The sequence below is a fragment of the Macrobrachium rosenbergii genome, chromosome 44, assembly GCF_040412425.1.
Source record: "Macrobrachium rosenbergii isolate ZJJX-2024 chromosome 44, ASM4041242v1, whole genome shotgun sequence".
Classification (NCBI taxonomy): domain Eukaryota; kingdom Metazoa; phylum Arthropoda; class Malacostraca; order Decapoda; family Palaemonidae; genus Macrobrachium; species Macrobrachium rosenbergii.
Genome location: NC_089784.1, coordinates 28,232,295 through 28,257,548, shown reverse-complemented (window position 1 = coordinate 28,257,548; position 25,254 = coordinate 28,232,295). Strand labels below are relative to the sequence as shown.

The 25,254-nt window shown below is 36.0% G+C and overlaps 1 protein-coding gene across 6 annotated transcripts in view; it reads left to right on the top strand.

The window, feature by feature from the left end:
* Marf1 (meiosis regulator and mRNA stability factor 1-like protein) overlaps window positions 1–25,254 on the top strand; it is a 98,110-nt gene that overhangs the window by 7,462 nt on the left and 65,394 nt on the right. For all 6 annotated transcript variants that reach the window (XM_067088157.1, XM_067088158.1, XM_067088156.1 and 3 more), the window contains exons 3-7: window positions 3,875–4,812; window positions 7,492–7,635; window positions 7,892–8,052; window positions 11,476–11,602; window positions 17,080–17,249. In XM_067088157.1, coding sequence (XP_066944258.1) covers window positions 3,875–4,812; window positions 7,492–7,635; window positions 7,892–8,052; window positions 11,476–11,602; window positions 17,080–17,249 — 1,540 coding nt within the window. The remainder of the gene's footprint in view (window positions 1–3,874; window positions 4,813–7,491; window positions 7,636–7,891; window positions 8,053–11,475; window positions 11,603–17,079; window positions 17,250–25,254) is intronic.

Here is a 25,254-nt window from a genome sequence, read left to right as displayed (position 1 = left end):
ATTAAGATGATTGGAAGTGTCAGGGAAGTGGTCCCTTGAAAAGAGGAAACTGTACATGAATCTGTAGGAGTTGAAAGAGATTCACCTGGCTCTTCAACATTTTGCCACAGTAACTCAAGTCTCAGTGATTGCGGTTCATTCCGACAACACGATGGCTCTGGCTTATATTCGAAACCAAAGAGGCACTCACTGTCGTCAGTGTGTGAGTTAGCCAAGGATCTCTTTCTTTGTGCGCACAACAACAATACACAGATTCTCACCTGCTGTGTTCAGAGCAAGTTAAGCATATTAGTGGATGAATTGAGCGTTGCACACGGGTTCTGCCCACGGAATGGTCGCTGAATCCACAGGTGTGCACCAACCTGTTGAAACGGTGGGAACACCATCGATAGACTTGTTTGCAACATCCAGGATCCATCACCTCCCCCTGTATTGCTCTCTGGTGCCAGACCCTCAGACTTGGGCAATGGAGGCAATACTTCAGGATTGGTCACACCTGGAAATGTATGCCTTCCTTCCATTCAGTGTAGTAAGAGACATGATCAACAAATTCAATACTTTTCATCATGCATCGATGATCTTAGTAGCTCTCTTTTGGCCTCAGAAGGAGTGGTTTCCAGACCTTCTGGAACTTCTGTCAGACTTTCCGTGGCTCCTCCCACAGAGGAAAGATGATCTCAGACAACCTCACTTCAACAGATATCATCAAGGTTCGTCCACTCTCGCTCTGACATTAGAGCGAAACGATTTTCAAGAAAAGTTGCGAATGCTATCGCAAAATGTGGACTCGACTCCTCTTCAAAGCACTACCAGGCTAAGTGGGCAGCTTTTAAGAGATGGGGTAAAGAACGTAGCATCTCGTCTTCTTCTACCTCTCCCAACTAGCCGAATTTTTACTTTACCCAGGATCTTCGAGAGGCCTTTCACCGTCTACAATAAAGGGTTACAGATCCATGCTAAACTCAGTATTCAAGCATAGAGGTGTGAACATTTCCCCAGACCCGGACGTTTCAGACTTAGTCAAGTCTTTTGACACCAGAAAATGTAAGTCTCAGCAGCCAGTGTCTTGGAACCTAGACGTAGTCCTACATTGGTTGTCAGGCCCTCCTTTTGAACCTATGCAGGTGTCCTCCTTTAGGGATCTGTCTAGAAAGCCACAGTGAAAGAGTCAGTGAGTTACAAGCCTTGGACAAACAAGTTGCTTTTTCGCAAGAGACAGCTATTTGCTCATATGTTTTAGGCTTCTTAGCCTAAAACGAGTACAGTACCCATCTTAACCCATGACCTCGTTCTTTTTCGGTATAGAGTCTTGCAGAACTGGTAGGACCATCTGAACAAGAGATAGTATTATGCCCAGTGAGATCATTAAGATTTGACATCAAGAGACCCAAGAATATCAGAGGGAATCTCGTAACCTTTGGTGTTCTGTCAAAACCCTTTATGTCCTTTCTCCGAGAATGCTATCTCTTTCTTTTTGGGAGACATTATTGTAGAGTCTCACTTGGGAATTCAGGAGAATAATTTACTATTGTTAAAGGTAAAAGCACATGAAGTACGGGCAGTAGCCACTTTGTTGGCTTTTTAAGGCAATATCTCTGTAGTTACCATAATCCAATCGACTTATTAGAAGTGTCGCTCATTCTGCGCCAACTATTATCTACGTGACTTTGAAACGGGGTTCGAGGACTACAGTACACAGGGTCCGTTCTCCGCGGCTGACATGGCACTAGGGAATGAGGAGTAGACGTGATCCTCGTATTTCTGTCTCCTAGCCTTGATTAAGGTTGTTGAGTTTTTGGGAGAACCCACCAATCTTCGTTTTTAATGTTTTTTAAATGGTGTACAGGTAATATAATTTTATGCTTGTATGTTAGTCGATGTCTATTTTTCACCCAGGGCAAGGGCAATGGTTGTGTTTAAGCTTTGTCGAGTCATAGAAGCACTCCCTATCTTCCTGCTCTTGCTCTCTCCCCTGGTAAGGTTACAACAAGCATTACCACAATGCTAGCTTTTCTTTTCTATTTCAAAATGCATTTCTTTATAATGTTTTTGGAGTTACACATGTCCATTCTTCCCACCTCCTATCAATCTGGGATTCAGCTATGTAATTATGTGGTAAGTGTTATTTTTGTAATAAAATAAGGTTTTATATATACTTAACAAGTAATTACATGAACAAAGCCCGTCCCTCCTCCCCTCACATGGACTTAGAGCATAAACGAACTGAGCTCTTTAGCTACGTTCTACGTTGTACCTATTCTTCCCTGAAAGTGGGCGGGGCACTTACCTGCACCAAAACAAAAGAGCGCTATAGCAAATTTTCAATTTTAAAGCTGCTGTTTAAAGTAGAAACTATAGCTATGTAATTACTTGGTAAGTATACGTAAAACCTTATTTTTTTTATAAAAATGTCATGTTCATTTGTTAGCTGGATATTTATGATGAAATTTAACTGATAGATTTATTGAGTGACCTTCAAATTATTTTATTTTGCGAGAAATCAGCTCAGTGTTGAAAATTTGTTGCCCTGAAAACCATCTTGCCCATTATGAAAATGTTAATCATGGAAAGTTAATTGAACTTTTACTAATTTTGCTAAAAGCCCATTAGGTAAAGGAATGGATGAGTAAACAGGATTAATTGAAAGCATCACTGACTCTGCTCAAAAATGCAAAAAATGAGATTTAAATAGCAAAATTGTAAATCAGACAAATTCAGGAAACACAGGTTATTGTCAGCATTCTGGACCGATGAATTGTTGGGTTTTGTTGTGCTGTAAACCAAGTGCCTCAGACACATATGCTTAGGTCTTGCTATCTGGTCAGCGGAAGATTTTTTCTTTGAACTGGCAAAGATGTTTCTAACTTACCTCAGTTCAAAATTGTAGCTGAATTAGAAGTCATGCCTGCTTTGAATGTTTTTGGACTAGCTGGAGTTTCAAATGAGGGATCACTTTTGAATTGTTATGATCTGAATAAAGTCTGCTGAACAGAGAAAGTAGTGCCTCAGATTTTATAAATTTTAGTTTTGCAACTACACAAGTAAATGTTCTAGAACATTTGCTTAATGTAGTAACTCTGATTGTTGCCAGGTTCATTGTACAAAGATACCAGTCACCTTAGAAAACCAACCCTTATGTATTGAGAGTCCATTGGTTTCTTACCAGGATGTCCTATTGTAATCATGATTCTCTTTTTGAGCCATACTGTATACAAGAAAAATAATGGGAGATCTGTTTCTGCTCCTATTGGTTTATGTTGTAGAATAAGGGCTTCCTGCAGTTGGTTGCTATTCTCAGCTTATGTAATCCCTCACGTAACCAAGCAGTACATAATACAAACAACAGAAAATTTGCATATAGGAAGATTAAAAGATATGTATAATTGTGTGTAGTTTATAATATACTGTGTAATACAAACCAAAATATACATTACAGTACACTTTTCCTAACTGTGTTGTGGCATTGCAATTTGCAGTTGCAGCAATGATGATCTCCCGTGATGGGTTTGCATATGCTCTGTGCTTACGTTACCTTTATAAAAATATACCTTGGTAACCAGATGACAATGTCAAATTTTTTATTGATTATAAGTACATTCCCAGCTTTGGCTGCTTACAGTGCATGGGAAATTATGGTTTATACACCATATCGTTGATTCATGTTTTTTAAAAAATATCATATAAAGGGAAATTCACTTAATGTCATTTTGTTTCTTTCATATTTGTATGCTCTTTACTTTTACGCAGTACAAGTACAGTGTACTGTATAATGCTCTGTCATGGGCCACAGTTTTTCATAATAGCAAAATGTTTAACAGTTTGAATTCTAGTGTAGGGCATAGTGCAAAAGTCAATTTTTTTTTTTTTTTTTCAGAAGCTGCTCCCTCATCGAGCACACCTGGGGATGCACTTTTACGGCCTACAGATTTTTTGGTACCTCAGGATTGCCGCAAAAGTAATACAGATTTTGGTAACTTCTTTTTACCAATAACAACATCGAGCTCTAGTTTTAATGAGGAAAAAATTTTAGTGCCTAGCTTTAATAATGGTATTTTGATTCCAAAGACAAGCCGTGATCCCATTGTTCGTAATGAAGAAGGAGAGAAAAATTCCCTTGATCTCTACCCTACCATTGAATTGTTAGATGGAAAGGAAGTTGTAACTTTAACTAAATCATGTAATTCTGCATCTCATAATACACTGACAGTATCTCATCAAGAATATGCAAAATATACTTCCTCAGGTTTAAGAGAGAATGGCCTTCATAAAACCTACTCACATAATACGTGTATTATGGAAGATAAGGAAAATCACAAGCAACAAGGACTTAAAACACTTCCACGAATGGTGGAAAATACTGATGAATCCACTGATGGTGAGGAACACTCTTCATATACGGGTTCTCAGTCATGTTTGTTTAGGCCTGAAGATTTTGCTTCTAACGGTGTGACTTCTGAGGAAAAGAATGCATACAGGGTTTCCCATTTTCAAACCCTCCCAAAAGATTGTTTTTATGAAGACCTTGCAGTAAAGGCCAACAGAGCTTGTAATGTTGTTAACAGTTTGCGCAACTGTGATAATTTTAATCGATACAATTTTAAGCTGGATAGTGATGGTAATGTAAATTATAAATCTGATGCAGATCTTAACTCAGATCTAGATGATGAATATGAGCAAGAATTATTGGACCTGGAACTTCAAGACGAAGATGACGATGACAAAGAGACTAAGAATCCTGAAAATAAGGCAGCAGGGTATGATAACAGTAAGCTTCCTCCAATTGGTGTGTTCTGGGACATTGAGAATTGTCAGGTATGTTGTCCAGTTAGGATAAGGTTATGCTTGAATTTTCTTGTTTTACTACTGTGTTACAAATTACAAACCTCTCTAAATACTTAAACATCTGGTTTGGTCAAACTAAACACATACTGTAGTAGCTTTTGAAACAAACTAATCATATGTTAGACAACAATTTAAAAATTTTGAGCAGTTTAATTCCTTGACTTAGTTTCATCATGAGCAGATGCATGTGTTAAGTTCTTTTCATATTCTTTCCTCTGCTTCCAGTTGGAATGTTGTGTTCATGCATGGTACAGTACCATTATTTTACTGTAAACTTATTCGCGGCTAGGATAGTCTTTCAATTTAGGCTATCAGTGTTTTAAATTGTGTACAGTACAGGAAATAATAGGTGTTTTTGTGTGTATGTGTGTCAGTGCACAGTGGTTGTCTGTTTCTTGTGCTCATCATACATGTATTTTATTAGCTGTTCTCATTGATACAGGAAACTAGCTATTGAGCTTCAGGTAAGGAGTTAGCCTCTCCTATGTTATGTCACTCACATAGGATAACTAGTTTATATCTTATGAGCTGAATGAAATCATAAAGGCTAATGTTGGTTGAATTCTTCTCTATGTTTAATAAGGAGTTTATGCCAAAAATCCGAAACAAAACTTGCTCGGATGAAACTTTCTTTAAAGATAAACAATCACATAATCAGACTTTTCATCAATTGACTTCTACTATTCTACTGACTACTGAGTTTTCAAATTTGTGTTTATGTAGGTTGACAGTGTAATATGTGAGAGGCAGTTTACTATGACTTTGCTTAGATGTGCATGTTAGGATATTGTCTGTCTGTCATTGCAGGTGTCATGCTGACCTTGTCAGTGTAATTTCTCCAATACAATTGAAGGGAATATAGTTAAACATGATACAAAGGTAGATAATCATGCACAGATGTGTATGGATGGAGACCTGTCTGGCTGTATGTCAGTCTGTCAGTCTTACTGTATCATTGCAGCTCTATGCACTAGAAGGAATGATAATCAAACTTATGAAGAAAGACACCAAGCATAGATGCATATTAAGGGAAATCTTCCATCTGTGTGTCTGTCAGGTATACCCTGTCATTGCAACTCCTGCGTGGCTGAAGGAATTTCAGTGGAACTGTGTAGTCTACAAGGGTAGACAATTATACTTAGGTGGGTATATACAGCAGGGGGGGTTGTCCTTCAGAGTGTCTAATGGATACCTCGTCACAATTCATTGTACGTCAAGGAAATTTGGTCAAACTTGTTCAAAGGTGGTTCCTCATGCATTAATGTACATGAAGGGAGACTGTTCATCTGTCTATTCATCAGTGTGTATGTCACACTTATCTTTTCACTGCATGTCCATCTTTTGCTGACAAATTACTTGGGCACAGGGTTTTTGTTACATAGTGTAACTGTGTAACAATTAGGGAGTCACATAAAGTAAGTTCATTTTTAGCAGGTGATACTGTAACTGGAAATAAAGTATTAAATACCTCCATTAAAACAAGATATTTTAATTTGATGGATTACGACTTTCAGCATTTTTCTCCCAAAATATGAACTCCCTGTAGGGGGATAGTGCTGTCAGTGTACCTCATGTGGTGCACTGTAGGCAGTACTTAAGGTTCTTCGCAGCATCCCTGCTGCCCCTACCTACAACCTCTTTCATTCCTTTTACTCTCCCTCCATTCATATTCTCTCTTTTCCATCTGACTTTCCACTCTCTCTAACAATTGTTTCATAATGCAGCTGCAAGGTTTTCCTCCTGTTACACCTTTCAAACCTTCTTGCTGTCAATTTCCCTTTCAGAACTGAATGACCTTATAGGTCCCAGCGCTTGGCATTTGGCCTAAATTCTATATTCCGGTTCTGTAAGCCAAAATGTGTACTAGTCTGCTCATATTTTTGTAAATTTACATGTTATATTTTGACGGCAGGGATCATATTTTACTTTCATTTTTGTATTTATATTTTTACAGTGTGTTTTATGACCATTGATGTATTTACTTATTCAGTATTAAGTATTTTTGGAAATTCAAGTTACCTGAGGTACAGTAATTAGCATCAGCATTCTTGATGCCACCCATGTAACCCTTTCAGCTATTAAAAGCTGTCATTGTGGTGGATGAGGTAGTAATTGGGCATAATTGCATGCACCTCCTGGCATGAGTCACTGAAGTTCATTATTGTCTCTGATTTTACTTTATTCTTATTTGATTTCTCTTACCAGTATGCACGTAAAAAGCTGGCAAAATTGTATAAATGATATAGAAGGAGAATGGTGAGATCTCGTAAAAAGATTTAAAATTACTACCTGGTATTAGTTTGAGGTTGACATGAATTCATGGTCACCTTGTCTCTTTATATGATTTGTGTGTCATACTTGACTTAAGTGCTCTTTATTAATTGATATGTTCTCTTGATTTTTCCTTTTTTACGTTTTCCATGCTGTTTCTACTTTAATATATTTATCTGCATAATAATATATGTAGTCATAAGACAACTACAGTACAGTATAATTTGGAGAGTTACATATCTAAAATCTTTTATACTTAGAGATATGGAACCAAACTTTTGACTGCCATTTGGAAATATAGATACCAGTACAGTATTGTATAATAACTAATTGATTAATGCATATATTCAGACAGAAAGTTTTGTGTTTTATTTCCAGGTTCCTCGGGGACTTTCAGCAACCCATGTTGTTCAAGCCATTCGATCTCGTTTTTTCAATGGTCAGCGGGAGGCTGAATTTATGTGTGTCTGTGACACGCTCAAAGAACATATAAATATTCTGGAGGAACTAAATGATGCTCAGGTAAGATTTGGTCTGCTTATTTCTTAAGCTGCAGCAATAGGAACTTAGTATGTACAGTACTAGTGTTAGTCAGTTTAACTAATAAAGACTTAGACTTCCATATTATCCTTTCTGAACCACCTGGTGCTATTTTCCTTCTACTTTAGAGTAATGGACTTATATTTAAAAAAAAAGAAATTGAGTTAACAAAAATTAAAATTATGAAATATAGACATGATTTCAAGTTGTTTATAAATGCCACAACTGATTTTTGCAGGTAAATATAGTACATGTTGGAAGTACTGTTAAAAATGCAGCTGATGACAAACTTCTTCAGAGCATGAGACGGTTTGCTGACATTCATGGGCATGGTGCTACCATTGTTCTTATCTCAGGGGATTCTAATTTTGCCACAGAATTGTATGATCTTCGATATAGGTAAGGTTCAAGGAAAATAAAGGTACCACTGTATGTAGGAAATACTAAGTAGGGTAAATTTTGCAGTTCCCTGCAGGTCTGTCATATAGAAAGGTGTTATAATACTTTTCTTGAATGAGATAAACTGATTACCACAATTGGTGGAACCTCAGTTTTCGTATGTGAACCATTCCAGAAAGTCTGTTGAAAGCTGAATCGTATGAAAACTGAAGCTATAATTCCTATAAAAATGAATGTAAATCCCATTAATCCGTTCCAGGCACCCAAAAATATTTTTAAAAATTCATTTTATAGAGAATAACTATAGACTTACATACAGAAAAAATGACAAATAAATAAAAATGACTGATAAAACGGATAACTGAACATTTAACATCACTTTTACCTGTATTGAAGACTCTCGTTGGCGTATGGAGGATGGTGAGGAGGGGAGAGGAAGGAGGAGAAGTTATTGTTTGGAAGGGGAATCCCCATCCATAAGGACTTCAGGTATCAAGGTCCTGTTTGGGGTTACTTCCCTTCTTTGTATTTTACTGGCACTAGGACCAACTTGAGAGTCCTTGGACCCCTGCCACACAAAATAGGTTTGCCTAAAATGGAACAAGGCATTGTCATTGAACATCTTGCAGACACGGCCTGCAACAGCTTTGTTAGGGTGATATTTCTCCAGAAAACCTTGGAACCCACCCCACTTTGCACATGTCCTTAATCACTGAAGAAGGCACATTATCCCCTCTCTATTCCTCCTCCCCCTCCTCCTTTGATTACTCATCTGCCATCTGTTGCTATTCCAGTTGAAGGTCTTGCAGCTCTTCAGTGAGTAGCTCTTCCCTGTGGTCATCCAACAACTCTTCCACATCGGCCACATGTATGCCACTTTCGAACTTTGCTAAGAGTTCTTTCTTGAATTCAGTCGTGTTTGTCGTCTTCTTTATCAAAGGGCTGGCACTTGGATGCTATGAGTTCTTTCTTGAATTCAGTCGTGTTTGTCGTCTTCTTTATCAAAGGGCTGGCACTTGGAACTTTCTTTGATCCCATTGTGGCTTATTTAGCAGTTGCACTCAATCAAAAAGCACAAAAAATAATGGATTATTACAAAATGTTTCGGATGAATGCGTGGGGTGATGCTCACTTAATGAGAAACAAAGGCAGGATGGGTCATGAACGCTTGGGATGCTTTGTGAGGCATGCAGCCAGGCGGACGACTTTGGGACAGAGCATTTTCAATTGTACAATAACTGAGCGGGTGTATGAACACTGGGACAGAATTTTGACGAAAACCAAATCGTATGAAAACTAAGGCATGTGAAAACCGAGGTTTGACTGTATAATTTTTCTCAAATATTAACCTTTGTTTACAGAAGCCTTTGTTTTCTGACTATCAGTTTAGAATACTGAACCACATTGTTGAAAAATTTGAGGTTTGAAGTTCATGGTGTGATATTCACGAAGAGCATAATGTTTATTAAATCGCTCATAGCTCTTTTTTTAATTGATGGTTACTCCAATGTTGATTGTTTAGTTAGCACTCCCCAAGCTACTTTGATGTCTTATTCTGGTTATTGATCTCCAGGCACTAGTTTTGAACATTCTCTATGGACTTTCTGTGTACAACAGAAATGACTGTCAGATTTTTCTTTTTCTCCTGATTCCAGGAGTGGGATGACTTCTTAATAGATGATATACTTAAAAGAGCTTTATTCATTTCATGGTCACTGGAGATGTGAAATGTAATTACTATTTTGTTTCATCTCTTAATCTATCAACATCTGTTATCTCATCTGTAACTTTCAGGCAGTCATATTTTACTGGTATAGCAAGTGCTCTGTATCACAAGTTGTTGTGATACAGCCAAATCATATGGTGTGTAATATTAATACTCATATGAGGACTCCTGTCCATCACCCAAAACCTGTTATAGATACTCATATGAGGATTCCCGTCCATTAAGGGTTAATACAGATGTCCTCTGTGAGATCACTCATTTTTCCCATGACCACTGCTCCTAGTCCTTCTGGTTTTTTTTAGACCCCCAGGTACCTACACCTCCTTCGACAGGATGAGGTTTGACTCTCCACAAGATCAAGTCTTGATGGAGGAAGTGGCTGAGGATTTTTGCACCATTCTGGATAAATCCTCTTTTGTTCAGATAGTAGATTAGGTTTGTGGTACCTTTTGAATTAAATGGTCTTCTCAGTTCTTAAGGAGACATGAATTATGTCTTCAATTCTTTAACCCATGGTTTTTCCTTCACTTCATTTGAAGTTTGGTTCCTTATCCTCTCTCCTAACTTGCTATTTAGGCAATACAGTCACTACCCAACTTACAAACGAGTTACATTCCGGACAGCCACTCGTATCTTGAGTTGTTAGGAAGTTGGTTTTTAATATGTAGCACATAATTTTTGTTGATGTTTACATTCCTGAGTTAACTCAGGGTTCATAGAGTACACTATTTTCACTGTATTTTTAAATCATGCAGTATTATAGAGAATTACTGTGGATGTTGGAAAGGTAAAAAGAAGAAAATAAAATTTAGATTCATGCAACATTCAAAATTTAGTATTTTTTCCATGCTTTGAAAGTTATGAACTTGGAGAGAATTTCGCAGTGGTGTTTGACATTGGACGTTCACAAAGTAAACAGTGCACACTTCCATCTATTGACAAAAATACATACTAAACATTTCCTATGGGAGGAGGAAATATAGAAAATGATAATTCATCAAAAAATGTGTTAAGTTGGGAAGATAGAGATGAGTAGGAATATTTTACAAGTATGAACAAGTATTCTCATGATTATAAGAAGAACACGTGGTAGTTAATCACAAGAATACTTGGGATGATCAGGGAAGGGGTTAAACGAATAAGTTCTTCCTTATTGTATTCTTGTATTCTTTGCAAAAATTCTTACTAGCGGAATAGGCATGCAGAGCAAAATTTGAACTTATGGATGGCAAAGGGGAGCGCTCAAAATGCAATGACCCTGTCTCTTTGTATCTGAATGTTCATAAGTAGGGTGGTGATTGAATATAAATAATGGGGTTGTGAAGAAACAAACATTGATCTTATGTAAAACTTTTTTTATACATACCTATTAATCATATAGTGAGTGCCGTCCTTCTCATAACTTGGTGATTGATTTCTTGGCCCACGAAAAATGAGGCTCGTTAAGTAGATCTGGGCATGTTTTGTAGGGACCTCTCTGTTTTGAATGGATCAGGTTAGTGTGGCTAGGTGTTTCTTTTGTATGAAAATAAGGCTGCATGTGATTAGTATTGGGTTTGCTTAGAAAAACCAAGTTTTGTAGGTTTTTTTTTTATGGTCCATATGAATATTTGCTCATCATGAATGAATAATGATAGTAATAACAATTTGTGTCAGTATTATTATAATAACAACTATAATGATTTTTTCTCTTCCAGAAAAAACCTCCGTGTGGTGCTAGTTCACAATGCTCATGCTCAGGATTCACTAAAGCTTTGTGCACATGAGACTGCTTTATTTTCTGAAGTCACACAGGAGCTTCCACAAAGGAGTACAAAAACTAAGGTAAAGAAATTTCTCTCTCTCTCTCTCTCTCTCTCTCTCTCTCTCTCTCTCTCTCTCTCTCTCTCTCTCTCTCTCTCTCTCTCTCTCTCTCTCTCTCTCTCTCTTGTATGACAGGAAAGAAACAAACCAATTATAAATATAAGCATTTGATTTGAATCATTTTGATTCCTTTTATATTTCTGTGATTGTGTACTTACATCAGTTTGTGTATAGGGTTTGAAGTAATAGCTTATGAATATAGGAAAGGAATCCATTTAGCTAACTAGGAATTCCTTTTGTGAATAGTAAGACATGCATACAGATTCATTACAGTACAGCTGTGGAAGGAATAGCTGTTAATATAATACGATTAAATAGACACTGGAAGTTTTCTAAATTGTGTAAAATTTAAAAAGTCTGTTTCTTCAAGTGTAAGGTACTATCAAACAGTCTTAGGGTACTGCAAATATCAAATTAATGATTTTTGCTCAGGCTAATGACATTGTCCTTGGAATCTAGTCATATCAGTTAGTGAAAAGTAGAGTCTCCCTCAATTTCTAACACATGTAAACTTGAGCCTTGGTTGTAACAAACCATGTTACAGAACTTGGTTATTTTTATTTACATTCTTGTTCTCATGTCATGCAGACATGTGCAGTTATATGCATTTTTAGCAGTGGTAGACAGTTGTGCAAAAAAGAAACTAATGTAAGAAAAGGGTCTAGGTTAAGGATGTATATTTCTTAAGGTGCACAATCCTAAAAATGCAGAGTGCCTGTTTATATGTATTATGCTTGCACTTCAGTATTAGACTATAGCCAAATGAGTTTAAGTGTTTTAACTCAGTAGTCTGGCTAAATAAATATATTTGCATTTTATGTGTCTGCTTGTATTGGTATCATTAGGGTTCTCTGTATGGGTAGAGATCTTTACTAGAAATAAAATCGAATTTCCCCATTAAAATGAATGGCAATACTATTATTAATCTGTTCCAGCCCCCCCCCCCCCTGAAAAACACAACCATTTTTTTTATGCGTTTTTAAATAAGAAAAATGAACTTTATAAATAACAAATAATGTATAAAAAATAATACAGACAACCCTCATTAAGATGGACTAATTGGGGGGCCAGGGTGTCCGTCTTAACCGATAGTCTGGTTTAACCGGTGATACCTATACCTGTATATATACACCAATAAATACCTATAAATATACTGTATTTCATTATTTTTGTAAAGAGTATGAATAAGAAACCAATGTAGAAATGTTTAAATTAAAGCTCATGGTAAAAGAAGAAAAATGAAGAATAAAACATGATTAAAAATGATAGAATTCAGCCACGTGTAGATGCCTAGTCCAAGACATGAATGCATAATTGTCAAGTAAAAAGAAATGGAGTCTCTAAAATGAAAAGTAAGATAATGAAATTTAGATTATAGGTACACAATCCTTTACCCGAAATCCTTGGGGCCAGATATGTTTCGGTTTTTGGAATTTTTCGGATTTCGGAACTGTGGGGCCAGGAGCCTAATCAAACATCACTATTGCAGCAAAAACTTTTTTTCCCTGTTTTCATGTTTTTTCACTTTAGTTATTTATTCATTGTAGTTTATTATTATTTGTATTAATATACTGTTAAATGAATGTGGGATAATTAAGATCATCAGTAATAAAGTAGTGGGACAATTAAGACAATAAGTTCACTAACACATTTTGTTTTCAACAAAAACATTCCTTGAAACACAAAAATATACATGATCAAAATAATTGTAATTCAACTTGTGAACTTTAACAGTAAGTATGACTATAAAATACATTTCATAATATCGATCTTTGGGGGGGTTGTTTTTTATTGTTACTAATGTCGACATCAGTTTGCGGTTGTAAATCTGAGGATGGTCCGGGAATACAATTCGCAAGTGATGATGCATCACCATGACAGGCTGTTGTGGGATTTTTCATACCACTATATTAAAGTTAAAATTATTGTTGAATTCTTGTTTTCATGAAGAAATAATTATATAAAGGAAATTTTTGAGTAATTTTTGCCATCAGCAGTCAAATAATCACGATCATGGCAAAGTTCAAGCTTAGTGCCATCACGACATATGTCTGTAAATAGAATGGAAGTAGAGGGCTGTCATTGGGTAGCAGATCTCCATGGCAAGCAGCCAGCCAATTAGGTTTTAGCTGTATTCTGTCTGAGAAAACAATTTACTCAGAGAAGCTGACGATAACATAAGTGCGTATGTTTTGAATACAATACGTAGTTTTTAATAGTGTATGTATTTTACTGATTACATGAAGAATAGAATGAATTCAGTTTTATTAGTTTGAGTGCAAAATTTTTGGTTCAGAGAATCTTCAGCAAGGAAATTTTTTTTTTTTTTTTTTTTAGCTTTAGGAGATATTTACTAACGCTGCGTTGACATACCTTTAAAACAAAATTCTTCTCTTTAATCTCTCTAGGATAGAATTATGCTTCATAGAGACAACTGGCAATTTTCTCTCTATCTCTCTCTCTCATGTCATTTGCCACGTAGACACAAGTATTGTTCAGTAACTCAGCTTTTGTCTTGGTGAAGTATACCTTTGTCATGTCTTTTCTTTCCTAAAAAACATACAAAGCATTGTACTGCAGCTACCAGTCATGCAGCAGATAGGTAAAATGTTAATGCTCAGTGATTGGCTACGATACTTCCTACTTCCAGATAGTATTATTTCTTAATGACAGTACATACTGTGCGCAAGTTAAATTGGTTACAAGTTAAAAGCAGTTCAGTTTAGTACAGTATAAAAAAAGAACATTATATATAAAATAAAAATATTCATTATGTATTATAAATTGGCTGACCCTCTTTAGTGTCCGTCTTATCCGATATCCGGATTAACGGGGTCTGGTTTAATGAGGGTCGACTGTAATACAGTGCACCATCAACTTACTGCGGATTCGATCTTACAGCGCCTTAAGCACTGTTGACGGCACTAACAACAAGAATAGGCATCAAGTTAACGGCGCTTAGGGTGCTGTAACTTGATGCAACATAAAGTTACAGCACCGTTAAAGCGCCAATAACGGCGAAACACTGACTAACGGTGGAAATCAACTTACAGCGAGGTGCTGGAACGGATCCTCTGCCGTAAGTCGAGTACCTACTGCTGCTGTAGCTCCTTTAATTCCTCCATTGTCAGTTCCTCATTGTGCTCCTAAATGAGGTCGTCAGTGTCTTCCTCATCCTTTTCCAGACCCATGGACTTACTGAGGGACACAATATTCTCCACCACTAGCTCCTCAGGTTCGAATCCATCGAAGTCCCGTTCAGACACAACCTCAGGCCAGCTTCTTCCATGCAGAGTTTAAGATCCTCCTTATAACACCCTGTCAGGCCATGTTGATAATTTTGAGGCAGGTCATGATATTGTAGTGATCCTTCCAGAACTCTCAAAGGGTGAGGTTTGTGGCCTCTGTAACCTCAAAGCAGCGCTTGAACAGGTGCTTGGTGAAGGACTTTTTGAAATTTGAAATCACCAGCTGGTCCATGGGCTGCAGGACAGGGATGGTGTTTGATGGAAAGGAGAGGACCTCGATAAACTTGAATTCTTCATGGATGTCTGTAAAGGTTGGTTGGTGCGCAGGAGCATTGTCAAGAACGAGAAGGGCATTCAGGGGTAAGTTATTTGTGGTGAGGTAAATTCTTGATGGTAGGACCAACGACCACGTTTATGTACTGGTTGAAGATATGCCTGGTGGCCCACGCCTTTGGGTTTGCCCTCCATGCAGGTTTTCGTCGGTTACCTTAAGGGACTTAAGACTCGGGTTTTCAGAGTGCTATACGAGTAGCAGTTTAACCTGGCAGTTGCCACTCACATTTGCTCACAGCACAAGGGTTAGCCCATCCTTCATAGTTTGTTGCCTGGCATGCTCTTCTCTTCTACCATTATATAGGTCCTCCTCAGCATATTTATCCAGAAGAGCCCTGTCTTGTCATGGTTGAAGACGTGCAAAACTTTGAACAAACTCCTCAGCTACCTTCACATCATAGCTTGCTGCGTCACCATGCCTGACAATGGAGTGAATGCCGGTCCTCTTTTTAAAATTATCAACCCAGCCTCGACTGGCTTTGAATGATTCTTCCAATGCCTTGTCTGTCAATGTTCCCGGCATCTTTTGTACCAGATCTGCATACAGTGAAACCCCGCCTATTTGTGGTTCAGGATTTGCGACTTCACTAATTCGCGGATTTTTCTGTTGAATGTATATCTACATTATTCAGGGAAAATTCACCTATCCGCAGAATTTTTCATAGAGAAATATTCACTAATTACTGTATTTTCATATTATTTTTGTAAATACTTTTTAATAAAAATATTAAAATAGGCAGTTATAAGTGTTTTTAGAGGGGTTTTTGGTGTTTGAACTATTAAAATGGGCAGTTATAAGTGTTTTTCGCGGATTTTAGTTATTCACGGGGGGGGGGATGTGGTCCCTATCCCCCACAAATCCCGAGCGTCGACTGTAGATGTCTCGTGGCTTCTCACAGATGATGCTCTCTGTCATGGTATCTCCTGTGAGCTGCTTCTCATTCAACCACACCAACATCAACAACTCCATCTCATGATGGGCAGAGGTCCGGAGCTTTGAAATAATCTTAATGTCCTTGGCTGGCATTATAGCTTTTATCAACTCATTCTGCTTCAAAATGGTACAGATCGTAGAAGTAGGCTGGTCATACTGCCTCACCAAGTCCATAGCATGCACACCTTGATCGTGTTTTTATATGATTTCACGCTTCATATCCAAGGTAATCAGCCTTTTCTTCTTCTCAGCACTGTTCTTGACACTCACTTTCTTAGGACCCATGGTGAAAACTAAGAAATGTTCCAAAATATAGGGACAAAGTGAGAAATGCTACGAGATGTTGTGGAGGTGCTCACGCGGCTAGGTAACCACGTTAACTGAATGAGATTGCATGGCTCATGCAGCTTGGTGCTGGCAATGGTGGATGCATTGGGAGATGGCGTCTCCCAGGCTCGCTGGATCGTAGCTCAAATCTTGGCTCGCTTCTTAAAGCAAAAAATCGCATGTCCGCTGGCTCATATATCAGGAAACTTGTATGTTAGTTTATTCATAAGTCAGGGTTTGACTGTAGTTGACTTTCTACGGAAGTCTTTGGTCTCTGTTAATGTCTGTGGGGCTTTAGCCACGCTGACTCTGTGGGGCTTTAGCCAAGCTAACTTATTGAATGACTTTATTAATTACTACATGTTGAAAGTGTCAGCTGTAGGGTTTTTATCCTTCTTTTTCTAGCTATATAGTTATGAGTAATAAGGAATAATTATGTGAATATCTCACCATAAAAGATTTAAACTTGAAGACAAAAATAATTTGAAGACAAAAATAATTTGAAATAATATTTGGAAATGAGTAAAATTTTTGTTTATGCTGTTGAATCTATTCCTAGCCTTAGCTAATAACCTGTTTTTTTGTAATTACTGTAGCCAACTAACCTGCGGCGAAGTATAGTAGTGTATAACCTACCAGAGGGTGTGGAAGATACTGCTGTTCGTCGACGGTTAAGCATGTTGTCAGCAAATTGTGGTGGCAAGGTTGGTCGCGTTAGGAATGGTCGTGCTATTATAACCTTCCAGACGCCTGAACTAGCTTCTAGGTAAGTTTTTATCGGAAAGATAAGCTCTCTCTCTCTCTCTCTCTCTCTCTCTCTCTCTCTCTCTCTCTCTCTCTCTCTCTCTCTCTCTCTCTCTCTCTCTCTCTCTCTCTCTCTCTCATCCAGACAGATTAGAGGGGTTGTAGTGATGTTCTTTATTGATACTAATGTAGATTGTCCACAAGCATGCTGGCTGCATTAGCTCGCTAATGATGATGTTTTTGGTAATTCAAGTGAATTCTATGGTTTTGTAAGAAAAGGTTATAATTTTTTCATTGTGACAGACTTTAAATCATTTGCCTCCACTTGAAAAGACTTTTTATCTTTGCAATCCAAAGCTCTGCTGTTCTTTCGTGGTGCTGTCATAATTAGATTTTTCATGATACCATTTACTTAATCAAAGATTTTCCTTTTACCCTTTGAGTGATGAGGGTACTTGACCTAAATTTACAATATTACTTAGTCTGTAACTCCCTCAGTCCCAAAACAAACTGTGAGACAATACTTAGAAATTGAATTGCTTTAACATCATTTCATGATTGATCATTTGTGTTTTTCACCACAAACCCATTAATTATAACAAGTCTTTTGTTTGCAACAAAGTTGTCCCAGATGCTTTAGTTCAGTCTCCTAAAAAAGAAAAGCAAATGTCTTATGTGGGCAGATATGTGGTCTCGAGCAGCTATTGGTATACTGTATATATTACCATTTAGGCATCTGTACTGAAAATGCCTGGGCTTTTGAGCTAATTTCAGTCGTATTTCTTAACACCCCTCATCCATTTTATGTGATTTGTATGTATTATGCTTAAATGCGGAGGTGATGCATGAGACTTTAACTTGGTTTTCTAATGAGCAAAAATGAATAACTGAAATGAATGATTTTCCTCTTAAAGTGAATGGTAGTTTGCTGTGAAATCTATATGAAAATTGTTTCCTTTTTTGTTTGAGAGGAAGGACAACACATTCTTTTATGAGTCAGGTCTTGTGTCAGATTTGCATCTATTGCATTACTTGTGTAGAGTCAGTAAGTTTTTATTGTTTTGGTGTTGGTGACTGCTATTGCTATCTGGCTAGCAAATGTTAGAGCAGTTTGTATTTTCTTAAACGGTAGCTTTTTTTTTTAGTTCACTGCCAGCTTTAGGTTTTGTTTATCATATTACAGAAGTAGATTGCCCTGTAAGGTGTAAGTTTTACTTCTTACTGTTTGTTGTAATTGCTTATTCCTTATTTACTACTTGGTTTTAGATTAATGAAACAGTGTTGCTAATGGCAATTCATTAATTAATGTTTTATTAGTACAGACACTCCTCTACTTACGAACTTTCAACTTACAAACAACCGTGATTGTAAATTAAAGCTGTAGTACTTTAATGTATTATTATCATAAATTGCTTAATGTATTTAGGTTTTAAATATCACTTGTATCATTAAAATACTCTATAAAATACAGTACAGTACTCTTATTATGTTTAGTATGAAAAACATAAATAGTACCGTACTTATTGACTCAGACTATATCAAGTTGGACTCACAAACAAATCAAGATATGAATAGCTGTTCGGAAGTAACTTGTTCATAAGTAGAGGAGCATCTGTATACTTTGCACCTGTTATTTTTACTTTCAGAAAGCATGTACTATAGTTTCTTTGCAGTATTTATACTAACTGGTGTATTATATATTCAGTGTACCATAGGTAATTGTTTTGAGATATACTTGTCATCTTTCCACGCTATACACTGCTTGCCAAGGTGCACTGCATTATGTGTACCCATATTTTTAAGAGGAAGTGCTATTATTTTTTTCTTTTATGGAACTCTTACAGTTTTCACATATGTAGGCATGCTTACTCAGTAATATACTAAATGTGAAACCCTAACATGTACAGTATAATTTTTAAGTTATCCCAGAAAGCCCACAAAATCGAAGAACATGTTTTTTGAACTACATCAAAGCCATGGAAGATTTTTTAATTTTCTTTACTAAATGATCCAATTAACTTTTTTCACTTTTTACAATATGTAGCCATAAAAAAGCTAGTTTCCCCTGAATGCTATCTAGAATCTAAAAATTTGTATGAAGAGTTTTTACGCAAAATGAAATTGTACTTTCTAAAAAATAGAAGTGGATGCTTTTTTTGATGAGACAGAAATTTATTTAGAATGGAAAAAATTTACTTTTGCGATACTAATTTATAAGTTGTCAAAGATTTTTTTGGTGATGCTCATTACTACCAAAACATAGACACTCACAAGGACGATGGTGAGTATGAGATTGAGAGTAGTTGGGTATGAATGAAATTATTCATAAAGTAAGGTTTTAATTTCAAGTATTACAGTACTGTACTTTGAAAACTGCTTTACTTGAGTTTTAACTTTTTTTCAACGTGGTATTTAACTTGAGAACATTTATTTTTTTTTTTTGTGTTCTCTAAAGCTACTCTTAATTCCAAATGGCCTCAGTAACAAATTTGTCTGTTCATATGAAAAGTTGTGCTCCAGTATACAGTAGTTTTTTTAAGCAAATACAGGCAGTCCCCTGCTTACGATGGGTCCGGCTTACGACGTTCTGAGGTTACAACGTTTTTCAAATATATTCATCAGAAATTATTTCCTGGTTTATGACGCATGTTCCGGGGTTACGACACGGTTGTATGCCGATCTGATGGAAGAAATATGGCTCCAAAACGGCAGAATAATAAAAATTGGAGGCTTTTTTGATGAAAAACGTGATAAAAATGCAGTTTACACCGTTTTCAATACACCCAAAGCATTAAAAGTAAGGTTTCCTTAGGATTTTTGACGATTTATGATTTTCGACGATTTTTCGGTTTACGACGATTTTTGGTTTACGACGCGGCATAAAAACGGAACCCCCCCCTCGTAAACCGGGACTCCCTGTATCACATTTCGGCTCAGTAATGATGTCTTGCAAATGAATTTGTTCTTCCAAACCCATTGATCTTACAGAAAAATTGTTTTGGTACCACAAACGTTTTATTGTCATCTTTATCTATATGGAGTCCTTTTCCATTTATCAGCAATTCATGATTAAGAGGTGGTATTATCATATGTACTATGAGTGAGTAAGGATTGTTTTCAAAATCCTGAAATTGACTATCCCTGGTCAACTTGTATGCTGCAGTTTATGGTAATTCTCAGAAGACTGGCATCATTGTTTCAGTTGACATGAGTTGTATAATGAATGAATTTATGAATTATTAATATTTTCTAAAAGCAATTCTTTTTCTGGGAAAGTAGACCTGCAAATTTTATTGAATTTTGTATTGTTTGGTAGTGATGAATTTGCACTTTGATTTTACTGTTTATTTATGGACAGTATAGACAATGTTTATTATCAGAAATTTGGTATTGTAACATTTATGCGTGTTTCTGAGTTTTTGTTGATGCTGTTGACTTAAAATTTTGTGCAATACAGTAATTTAAAAAAAAAAAAATTACCTCTATTTCTTGCTTGTGAATTTCCTTACTTGATATAAAATTTTTTCTTTTTCATTTTGTGGGATATGGTGGTGCCAAAAAAATTTTTTTGCACGAATAAGTGCCCAAAGTTTGCATGTCAAACCTTGCTTATGTGAATGCAGTATGATACAATGTATCCTTTTCATCTTGCTCAGAACTGTATTATGTCAGTGTATTGAATATTCATCTCTTAATTTGGGCGCTATAAATTGCATTAATACTTAGTGCTTAGGGTCTGTGTAACAGTCAATATTGATTCCCTTCTTTTAAGTGAAAAGAAATTTTAAAAAGAAAATTACTAAAAAGAACTTCTTAAGAAAATGAAATTGGAAGTATGTTCAATCACCTTGTGATTTGGTGATAATATTTTACTATGCAAATTATACCTAATATGCATATAAACATGAAATTGCTACTTATTAGGGATGAAAATTTCTCTTGTAATTATTAGTTGTGAAACAGTTGTAGCTGACAAAACTAGACAGTGTCACTGATCATGTGATGTAAGAAACCACTGATGGAACTGGACCTTGAACACAGTTTTTTATAGGAATTAGTGGTGAATTTTATAAGCCTAATTAGATGTTTTTTAAAATAATCTAAATAAAAACTACTTAACCCTTAAACGCCGAGCCTCTATTTACAAAAACGTCTCCCATATGCCAGCGGCGTTCGGTGAGTTAGTGCCGAAGCGGAAAAAAATTTTTTTTCAAAAAATCACAGCACGCTTAGTTTTTAAGATTAAGAGTTCATTTTTGGCTCCTTTTTTTGTCATTGCCTGAAGTTTAGTATGCAACCATCAGAAATGAAAAAAATATCATTATCATATATAAATATTGGAATATATGACAGCGAAAAAAACATATAATTGTATACAAATCGAGCTGTAAGCACAACGGTTAAAGCTAATGAGTTAATTTTTTTAGTTGTATTGTACACTAAATTGTGATGATTTTGGTATATAACAAATTGTAAAATGATCAAAGCAACACAGAGAAAATATTATCACAAAATGATGCATGAATTTGTAACAAGCGGACGTAAAAAAATGTTTTTTTCAAAAATTCACCATAAATCGAAATATTGTGCTAGAGACTTCCCATTTGTTGAAAAATGAAGCTAATTGATTGAATATTACTAGACTGTAAGTGTTTTAGCTTACAATTGCAGTTTTCGACCATTTCGGTCGAGTTAAAGTTGACCGAAAGTCAAATTTTTCTATTTATCGTGATTTATATGAAAATATTTCAAAACTGATAAAAGCTACAACCATGAGTTATTTTCTGTTGTATTGTACATGAAATTGCGCACATTTTCATATATAAAACTTTATGTAACGACTAATATAAAACGGTGCAAATATTACGACAATGAGACGAAAAGAATTTCTGAGATGTTCGGCCGAGTTACGGCAAGAGACGTAAGGAAAATGTTTTTTCAAAAATTCACCATAAATTGAAATATTGTGCTAGAGATTTCCAATTTATTGCAAAATGAAGGTAAACAATTGAATATTACTAGAATGTAAGAGTTTTAGCTTAAAATTGCGTTTTTACCATTTCAGTCGAGTTAAAGTTGACCGAAGGTTGAAATTTTGGCAGTTATCGTGATTTATGTGAAAATATTTCAAAACTGATAAAAGCTACAACCATGAGCTATCTTCTGTTGTATTCTACATGAAATTGCGCACATTTTCATATATAAAAGTTTATGTAACGACTAATGTAAAACGATGCAAACATTACGACAACATGACGAAAAGAATTTCTGAGATGTTCAGCGAGTTACAGCGGCGCAGCGTAAGGAAAAAGTTTTTTTTTTCAGAAATTCACCATAAATCGAAATATTGCGCTAGAGACTTCCAGTTTGTTGCAAAATGAAGGTAATTGATTGAATATTACTAGAATGTAAGAGTTTTAGCTTATAATTGCGTTTTTTGACCATTTCGGTCGAGTTAAAGTTGACCGAAGCTTGAAATTTTGGCAGTTATCGTGATTTATATGAAAATATTTCAAAACTGATAAAAGCTACAACCATGAGTTATTTTCTGTTGTATTCTACATGAAATTGCGCACATTTCCATATATAAAACTTTATGTAACGACTAATATAAAACAGTGCAAATATTACGACAACGTGACGAAAGAATTTCTGGCGTGGACGTAAGGAAAAGGTTTTTTTCAAAAATTCACCATAAATCGAAATATTGTGCTAGAGACTTCCAATTGGTTGCAAAATGAAGGTAAATGATTGAATATTACTAGAATGTAAGAGTTTTATCTTACAATTGCATTTTTTTACCATTTCGGTCGAGTCAAAGTTGACTGAAGGTTGAAATTTTGGCAGTTATCGTGATTTATATGAAAATATTTCAAAACTGATAAAAGCTACAACCATGAGTTATTTTCTGTTGTATTGTACATGAAATTGCGCACATTTTCATATATAAAACTTTATGTAACGGCTAATATAGAACAGTGCAAAAATTACGACAAAATGACGAAAAGAATTTCTGAAATTTTCGGCCGAGTTACCACGGGTGTAAGAAAAAGTTTTTTCAAAATTCACCATAAATCGAAATATTGTGCTAGAGACTTCCAATTTGTTGCAAAATGAAGGTACATGATTGAATATCACTAGAATGTAAGAGTTTTAGCTTACAATTGCGTTTTTCGACCATTTCGGTCGAGTCAAAGTTGACCGAAGGTTGAAATTTTTTGTAGTCGACGTACGGTACGTCCACTTGGCACCCAACAGACAATTTTAGTCGACGTATGATACGTCCAGTAGGCGTTTAAGGGTTAATATGATATGTTTGGTAGGGAGAACATCCTTATTGTTTCATTAAGGGGCCCTTTGTTAACAGCTTGACATTATGACTAACCATAAACTTTCCAAAATTTCTGGAATGGACTTGGCAGAAGTTTGAGGAATGGGTAGAATATTGGTAAGGTTACTAAGAAAAGTAAATAAGAATTTGGCTCTCTGTTAGTTAGGCATATTATAAGCTGCTAAATTACTGAAGGGTCTACAGGCACATTATAAGCTGCTGAAATACTAAAGGGTCTATTAATCCTATGAACTTTGGGAAACCCATATAAAACACAGGAAGATGGAGCAAAACTAAATAGGGATTAACTGGAGTGTTTCTAATAACATGCTTTTCTCTTAAGTGCTCCTATTTATGGATTATTTTATTTCCAGCTTTGAAGATTTGGCTGTGTTGCAGATGATCATAGTAAATGCACAGGAGTGTAATAAAAACATTTTCAGCTTATTGGGTAGTCATGATAACTAAGAATAAACACTCCCCTGCCTTTTTCTGGCCTAGACATATCTTTGTAGAAAGTTCCTTAGTGCCCTACTATTATCCTGTGTGAAGAATGAAAACCACTTAGTGATTCTCACAGACAACCGTATGTGTTATGTTGTGAGTGGACTGCTTAGGAGCTTAAATGTTAGTTTGTGCAAGAAGATTGTGAATGCAGTGGAAAAGCTTTTAAAATGTAGAACAAATTGACAAGAATCAGATTTGAAATTTGCTAGGTAAGTTAAGTCTTAGAAATATAATAGGAAATAAAATGAATTTAATATTACGATCCCATAACTCATAACTCATGCCAGTTTTTTTTTTTTTTTTTTTTTTTTTTTTTTTTTTTTTTTTTTTTTTTTTTTTTTTTGCCTCAAAATGTTCGCAGACAAGCTACTTCTTTAAAGGCAGAAGTAGAAAGTCTTAGACCAAGTCTAGTGCTCCTGCATAGGAGAATTCATTGGGCTTTGATAACAGGAATATGGGGCAGGGAGGAAGGAAATTAGGTTATAGGTTTGTATTAAAAATGGTTACCGAAGCTGGTTATTCATATGTCACCATCATCGTTGTCCCTTCCAAAGGGCCTTTGTGAAGTTCTACCTCTCATATCTTTCCTTTACTGTATCTTCCACAAATCTTGCTCATCTCCAGTCTTCCCTCTCATAGTTTTCATCCAAGTTAGTTTGGGTTTTCCAACTTCCATAATGTCCATAGGACCCCAGTTGACACTAACACTATTCTTCCATGGGTTGCAAGAAACACATCTACATATAGAATGTCCAAAAATTTTCGTAAGGTATCATTTCTAACTCAGTCCTATCAATTATTATGAAACTTATTTGTACCGATAAGTTTTTAACTAGTGAGACAGGAATCTCTTAGAAAAATTTTTTGAGCAAGACATTTATTTCAAAAGACAATAAGCCAGCTAAGGGACAAACCTGTAACTTGTTTACGAATCTAAGTTTAGGTGGGGAGGATTTGATTGAGAGATTAGGATCTGAGTGACATGAGAAATAAGAGCTGCAGGAAAAGCAGTTACCATATCCTGTAGCAATTTGACAAGCCCTGCAGTGACAGTAAAATAGGATGCTAGTGTAACATAGAGTTATTCGCATAAATGATGAAATAACTTACACTTTAAATGTTATGCAGGATGCCTAAGTGACAAGTGAAATGGAGATGTTGCAGTGCCTGCTTAGAACCTCCCTAGAAA